Here is a 7,448-nt window from a genome sequence, read left to right as displayed (position 1 = left end):
TTCCATTGTCTTATTGATATACCTTACCAATGCATTAATAATGTGGGGTGAGAGAGGTAGTGAATGAAAAAGCTGCTTGAGACCCATAGTTTTCAGGGCCCATGTTGGTGTATTCCTTGTAGGGCCCAACCAGGTTGTCCACTACCTACTTAATTTGCAATCAAGTATTTTAGCAATGATTAGAAAAGAATTAAGGTAAAATTATTGAAATATCTTCCCCCCTTTTATCGTAGGGTGCAATTGCAGACACTTGTCGGGGTAGTGGGTTGTATAAATAAAACAACACCTAACCGTACATAAAGGCTCCAAGAAAAAAGAGGAGCCTTTTTTACATTGAAATAACGTTGATTAAGAAAAGCCCATACAAAGAGAATCTGCATTGAATGCACCCAAAAGAGTTTCGCACGTATCCTGACTTTCTTATCACTCCACCCTCTTAATTCCACCTAATATCTTTATAATACGCAAATTTGTTCATATTAATAACACTAGACTCCACAGCCTTGAACCTTCTTAGATACCTCCTCTTTTATAAATCTCATTGAGGGAATCCTGCCAGAATACAAATCTTAAAAATCCATGTTCTACTGCACCAGAAAGAAATAAAATAAAAGCCCATCTGCACACTGTGCTGTGCTTTGCTGGTTGAGCAGAAGTATTTTGCAAGGCAGGCTCATCCAAGGGCCTTTGCCTTGGCCTGGCCTATGGCTTTGCACTAGTTTCAAATGGAGTACTAAAAAGCAAGGTGGGATTGACACAAGAGGAAGAGGCTTAGAAAGGGCAAAACCTTAAAAAGTATGAAAGTAAGGAAGCTCGTGGCTCACCCGGGGGCTTTGGAGCTCCGTCACCAATGCAGGAGAAAAACAACAGGCAGTGGCATGACCATCATCACCATCCAGCATAACTTCTCCCATGGAGACCACAAACATATAACAACTACAAGATAAAAAGACCACCACCACAACTTGTCATCATTCTCATTCACCAGCAATCTTATTATGGAAACACCAGAGTCCTTAGATACCTTGATCTCTATGGTAGCACGACCAGGTGAATGAATCTCCTACCTTTTTTCCCTTTTTTGGGTGGGCTACTTTTATAGCTTTGTCTTCTCAAGATCTTTGATTTTCTTTAGAAATAAGATTCACAAATGTAGAACTGGTCTGTTTTTCAAGTGGGTTTTCAGCAGTTGGACTTTTCTCCAGACATAGATTTTTTTGGATCAAGTGACTGCAATATCTATTACCCATAAGTCATTTCTGGTTCAACAGATGTTTTTCATCACCTGTCATCTTTTTCTAATGACCCATTTCTCACTACCTATAGAGTCATGTCTTCTTTTTCCAATGTAGAAATTCTGCTAATTGGGTTTTCAGTTTTGATGATGAATGTTTTGTAATGGGTTGTGTAGAGGATTTTGAAGAAGAGCAGTACAATCGAGGATTTCAGAACATGGAGGAGACAGGAGATGAGGAGGAGCTGAGCGGTGGAGGTGGAGCGCAGATGAAGAAGAGGCGGCTGAGTTTGCAGCAAGTGAGATCTCTGGAGAAGAATTTTGAGGTGGAAAACAAGCTGGAGCCTGATCGCAAAATGCAGCTGGCAAAAGAGTTGGGTTTGCAGCCCAGACAGGTGGCCGTCTGGTTTCAGAACAGGCGTGCCCGCTGGAAGACAAAGCAGCTTGAGAGAGATTATGGAGTCCTTAAACACAATTATGATACCCTCAAATCTAGCTTTGATGCCATGCATAGAGAAAATCAAAAACTCACAGCTGAGGTCTCTCCTATTTTTCTTTGTAATTTTTTTCTGCACTTTCTAGTAATGTCAAAGGATATGTTGAGCTCTCAAAGATTTGCTAATCACATAGGACTATATTCTCAGATTTCATTTAGGTCATCTCATGTTCTCAAAAGTAGTGTTTTCTGCTAAGAAATAGCAATTGTGTTCGTAATGATGTCTCGAAATCCTAATGAAGGGGTCAATGATCAGTGCACCCGATACCTATTGGTGCAAAATGAAAAAAGAGAAGAAAATTTCGGGATGTTTTTTATTAATGAATCTTTCAAAGAATTGTGGGCTTTGTAAGCTTCCAATTTACAAAATGGCTCATTGATTTGCAGAATAGTCCTAGAGATCAAATTAGTGATAATGATAATGGTATAAAAATTTCCAAGTTTTAAACGTTTGTGAAGTTCTGCATATATATCTGCCATCGTGAACCAGTAGATTCTGAGAAATAGTGAATTTTATTACAGTACCATTTGGTGTTCTCGATCTGCATCTTCATTGTATTGTGATTATTTAATTTTTAACAGTAGTATGTAAGTTGTGATTGAGACAAACAAGGTGGTGTTTAAAGGGTTTCATTTGTTTTTGTTTACAGTTAAGCAGTGTGAGGAAGAAAGTGGAGGACGCAGGGAAGAAAAAAGGTAATGTTCCTCAAAGAGATGAGAACAATAATGTTGATACCAAGATAGGGATTAGGGCAGTGGCGATGAAACAAGAAGATTATGAAGAAGAAGATGAAGGAGGGCTTGTAGAGAGCAAGGTTATGAATGGAGTCATTGTTTTCAACGAAAGATTGGAGGGATCAGAGAGTGATAGCAGTGCAATACTAAACGACAATGGAGGAGGAGGTGCAGGAGAAAATAACAGTCCCCATCCCATTGATAGCTACATCTGTAAAACTTCTCTCAAATACAATGCATCATATATGCAGCCTTCTGCCAATCATAATGATAACGATAACAAAAGCACTGGAGAAGGTCTAATGGAGGCTTTTAGACCAGGGAACAATAACAATACACCTTGTGCTGCAGCCTATAATCCACAACAATGCTTTAGGATGGATGAGGCGGAGGAATCTTGCAACTTCTTCAATGTGGACGACTCAGCTGCTGCGACTCTTCCATGGTGGGAGTGGCCATGAGCATTCATAATATCTCACTCACTGTCATACTAGATGCCATTTCGGGCTATGTTTATTGTCACATCGTGAGGAACAGAAAAGAAAAGAAAATCAAGTCAAATGAATTCCGCCTGGCTATCATTTTTATAAGCAATTTCATAATAAAGTTCTGATCGCTCTGATCCCCAAAGTACTCTGCTGTACTGATAATCCTGTTCACTAGACATCTTTGCACTCAACAGTTTTGTAGGAATCGTATCAATATTCTGTAATCTTTTGTAGCGCCTTTATTTGTTTCTGCCTATTTATTTAGGTGTCAGTGCAAAAGGATCCTTTCTGTATTCAACTTGGTGTAATTCTTACCAGCCTGGCACGCCAAGAAATTATATCTTTAGATTTGCATATAAAAATTGAAATCTTCAACTAGCTTCATCAGTTGTGTGATTTTTCTTTTTTTTCTCTTTCTGGATTCAACTATTAATTCTATTCATGTCCATGTTTTTTGGAAGGATTTTATTATTCATCTTCGTTTTACAGCTTTCTGAATCTGATGATGAATCATTGAATATGATCCGAAATAATATTATGCAAAAAACTTTACACAGTTGAAATCCCAAAAACAAAAACAAAAATCATCCATGCTATTCGATTGAGAAGCACAAGTCCACGTTACATGTTTTCATTTGAAAGTGTAAATTGAGAAGTATTCATTTTTCCAAAATATTGCAAAGTACTATCATAGCTTTATATCACATATTCAAAGATCAATGGTGCAATCAAGCAACATATCATAACTCTCGCCATATTTATGAATTTAATTTTACTTTAGAAAAATCACTCCTTAAAAACCTTCATGATATCATTACAAACTGAAACTTTTGACACCTTCATGATATCATCACACTCTGAATTATAGTAAAGAAAATGGAGAAGGCCTCTGTAATTATCTATTAAATAACTCTCTGTAAATCGGCTGGGAACATCCATGATACTCTTTTTACGGTTGCTATACACCTGTCCTTTAATTTTAGGCTCCTAATTTGTTTTTTTGTCTGAAACATTTAAATTAATATTACGTTGCTATTAAAATATCAGCACTCATTAGTGGATAAAAACAAGGGAACCCATGTTTGAAAGTGACACCAGTAGTTTAATGGCACCGGGACAGTCCAGAGTTATATTGCAGGAATGATCTGATCATGAGGTTGGAAGTGTTATAGGTACCTAATCAAGTTTGCAGGATATGCGAAAAGAATGTGTAAGGTTTGCTAAAGCTGCACAAATATTGTACTGGACACTGCACATGTACTTGGAGCTCTGTGGAATGCACTCCAAGCTACTTGGATTGAATCTGTGCATCTTTCAATTTTGAGATTTGCGTGACTGTAACGAGTTCCTTGAAAAAAAACAAAGGTTAAAATCAGAAGCAGCTTTTCATAATCTGATATTCGCCTGAGAAATATGTATAGCTTGACCCAAATACTACTGCCTGACTGTAACGAGTTCCTTGAAAAAAAACAAAGGTTAAAATCAGAAGCAGCTTTTCATGATCTGATATTCGCCTGAGAAATATGTATAGCTTGACCCAAATACTACTGCCAGCTCTCTCATCTTTGTACTCCACAAGTGTAATGTTCAATTTTTAACGACGAGGCTGCTAAATCTAGTTTTAGTCTATATGAATCTAGTGTTAGATTCAGTTGATTGGTATTCGGTGAATATACCTATTTGTTTTCCTTTTTGTGGTTGAATTTTTTTTTAAAAGAAATTGTAATTGAAAAAAAAAACTTCTTTTAATCTGGAAAAATTAAATTTTCATTCATGTTTTCTCCTTAAATCATATAGATAAAAAAAGACGCATCTAAAAATGCTTCTACCACTAAATTTCTCATTTGCCATTCTCCTTTTATCCAATATGTGGATGTGAAATAAATATTATTTTATAACTACATGAATAAGAGAAAAGGAAAACGAAATTGAGAAGCAAACAAATCAGTTAAATAAAGATAGAGTATTGGAGCAAAAGCTTACTTTTTAGAAACTTAGAAATCAATTATTGTTAATTTTATTAAAACAATTAAACATTTATCATTGGATCTGTAAGCATCTACTTAAGACTTAAAGTAAAAAAATTAAAAAATTATTCAAACAACAAATAGAGATAAATTGGGATTGTCTAATGACACCAAATAACTAAAGAACTCCATTTAAATGAATGAGTTAAGAAGTCAAAGATGTCTCATTATTTATATAGGCCTCTTAGGAGGGAAAAAATACTCACTTTTCTTAGGGTTGACTTTTCCATATGAGTTTCATATTTAAACTCATATTACTTAGCCCAATGAGCCCATATTACTTATTCTAATGAGCCATCTATGACATGTCACTCATCTTGACTTAGAGGGCACACATAACAAGTGGAAGATGTCATCACATAATATACTCCCTTAATAGTAGCTTCTTAAACTTCAAGCATCCTAAACACAATTGAACAAACTTAGCCTTGAAAGGAGAGGCTTGGTGAAGATGCTTACCACCTAATTAATCGTCTCTCAAATATTATGAGAGATAAATCAATACACCTCCTAGATGCATTGTCTAATGAAGTGCAAAAGAATATCAAAGTAGTCAAAGTACATTGTGTGAGGTGGTGAAATTAGGACTTCGCAAATTAGATTAATAAAGCCACTTAATTCATTTGGCCATCTCACATTAAGGAGGAGATTGAATTTGATTGATCTAAACCTAAAAGAGCTAAATACATATCAGATTAACTCCTCCTTGTTTGAGTTGAAAATGAATTGGAATTAGGTATGAATTGCAATGCTAGATCTCAGACAAACAATGAGAATTTGACATAAAATAATAGTAGCAGTAAGTTCCAAATGTCATGTAGACTTGTAAAGTTGAATATGAGGATGGAAAATAGATCAGAACCTATGATATAAAATTCAGATTGAATTGTTGGGATTAAGAGGTGTGGGGTGACCTTGGCTTCTAGATGTTAGATGCAGACAAACTAAATCTTTTTCAGATCAGGATGATGCACAGTATCCCCTATTGGAAGCTTGTTAGAAATTCCCAAGACCAGGAGGCGTGGGGCAACCCAATCCTCTGCTTATTGCAACTTCAAAAGATAGAACTGATTGTCATCATCTGCTCTGTCGAATTCCTCGCTCATGGCTCCACAATTGAATTCATGTGCACAAGAAGAGAGAAAATTGTTTGTTGATGAGGTTTTCCTTAGGTTAAACACTAGTTTAGGAATTACCCTTGAATTGAATTGAAATATGAAATGAAAACTTTGAAAAAAATCTTAAATGATATACCTTAGGTTTGCAATGATTGATAGAAGATCATGATGCAATACCCTTTAGATGTGATCACAAGTATTGATATAATAACATAACAACACAAAGAAAAATAAAAGACAAACATATGCTTGCATGAAAATTGATGTGATTTTCTCCATGATACTTGAAGAATATGGTGGGATGAAATGTTGTCTTGAATGCTTGAGAATACTTGATGATGAATGCTTGTGATGATCAGAATTGTGCTAGGAATGCTTAGGTGAAAATGAATAGAAATAATGCTCTTATATATGGTTCCCTGGGTAATTTATGATGAAGCCAACCTCCAATGGTCAAATTGAGACACGGGGACCAAAATCCATTAGGGAGGGAAAGTGCATCGACCCATTTGAATTAGGGCCCATTTAAGGAGGACCATGGTGCCCAAGGTGCCCTAGTCTAGATAGGGGCGCCCCAAGCACCCTTGTCCACCCAAAATAGGGAAAACAAGTAGGCAATTAGGAGGGTATACTCCCAGGATAGGTTCCACTTAGTTGTGCAACCAGGTGACATCAGATTTGAGGTAAAGGGCCAAAATGAACCTAGGGGAGAACTAGGATGGGACACACTAAAGTAGGAGCACAAAAATGTGATGTGAATTGTACAAGGTTACAATTTACAACACTACACATTGAAAGTCGTCAAATGAGGTGTGAGGAAATATACAAGGTTGATCAAACCATTTCCTACATAACCCCAATGAGACAAAAACATCCATACTTTAAGATAACCATCTCTTAATAACATTTGAAATTCAAGATGTCAAAGAACTAGCGTATTCTTTAAAACGAGATCATCCATGACACCAATGAATCACTAGAGAAGATCATCCATCACCAAGTGACGAATCTAAATCATTGATAAAGCTCCCACTAAACCAAGATATTGAGCTCCCCATGGCATTAGGATAACCATCTCTTGAATGAATATCACCCATGGTCTACACACACTCAATTACAATATTGATAGCTCTAGATATTAAAATAGAACTAATATCTCCAAGCAAAGAAGATAAACTACCACCAAAATATCATCGTCAAAATCTCCCACTGAATTGCATAATCAAGATATCTATGAGATTGTGATAGACAACATGTACTACAAATATCAATAACTAACTATCTAAGCACTCTATCCATCCATCCTCTCATCCCAATGCGACTTATCAATGCATAAATGACCACCTTGAC

The 7,448-nt window shown here is 36.3% G+C and overlaps 1 protein-coding gene across 1 annotated transcript; it reads left to right on the top strand.

Moving 5' to 3' along the window:
* The first annotated feature begins 475 nt into the window (after positions 1-475).
* LOC131069370 (homeobox-leucine zipper protein ATHB-16) lies at positions 476-3,344 on the top strand. The gene is made up of 3 exons (XM_058004739.2): positions 476-1,050; positions 1,412-1,773; positions 2,381-3,344. The coding sequence occupies exons 1-3, from the start codon at positions 999-1,001 to the stop codon at positions 2,924-2,926; spliced, it is 960 nt and encodes a 319-aa protein (XP_057860722.2). The 5' UTR covers positions 476-998; the 3' UTR covers positions 2,927-3,344.
* The last annotated feature ends 4,104 nt before the right edge of the window (positions 3,345-7,448 follow it).

Source organism: Cryptomeria japonica, chromosome 10, assembly GCF_030272615.1.
Source record: "Cryptomeria japonica chromosome 10, Sugi_1.0, whole genome shotgun sequence".
Taxonomy (NCBI): domain Eukaryota; kingdom Viridiplantae; phylum Streptophyta; class Pinopsida; order Cupressales; family Cupressaceae; genus Cryptomeria; species Cryptomeria japonica.
The sequence above is the reverse complement of the archived record's forward strand: the minus strand, read 5'-3'. Positions and strand labels throughout refer to the sequence as shown.

What these genes read in the sequence shown, in the direction of transcription:
- LOC131069370 (XM_058004739.2), top strand. Translation starts at nt 999, where the DNA reads ATGGAAACACCAGAGTCCTTAGATACCTTGATCTCTATGGTAGCACGA. An exon ending in CTCTATGGTAGCACGACCAG is followed by an intron (nt 1,051 to 1,411) that starts GTGAATGAATCT and finishes TGGGTTGTGTAG; the next exon opens with AGGATTTTGAAGAAGAGCAG. An exon ending in ATCAAAAACTCACAGCTGAG is followed by an intron (nt 1,774 to 2,380) that starts GTCTCTCCTATT and finishes TTTTGTTTACAG; the next exon opens with TTAAGCAGTGTGAGGAAGAA.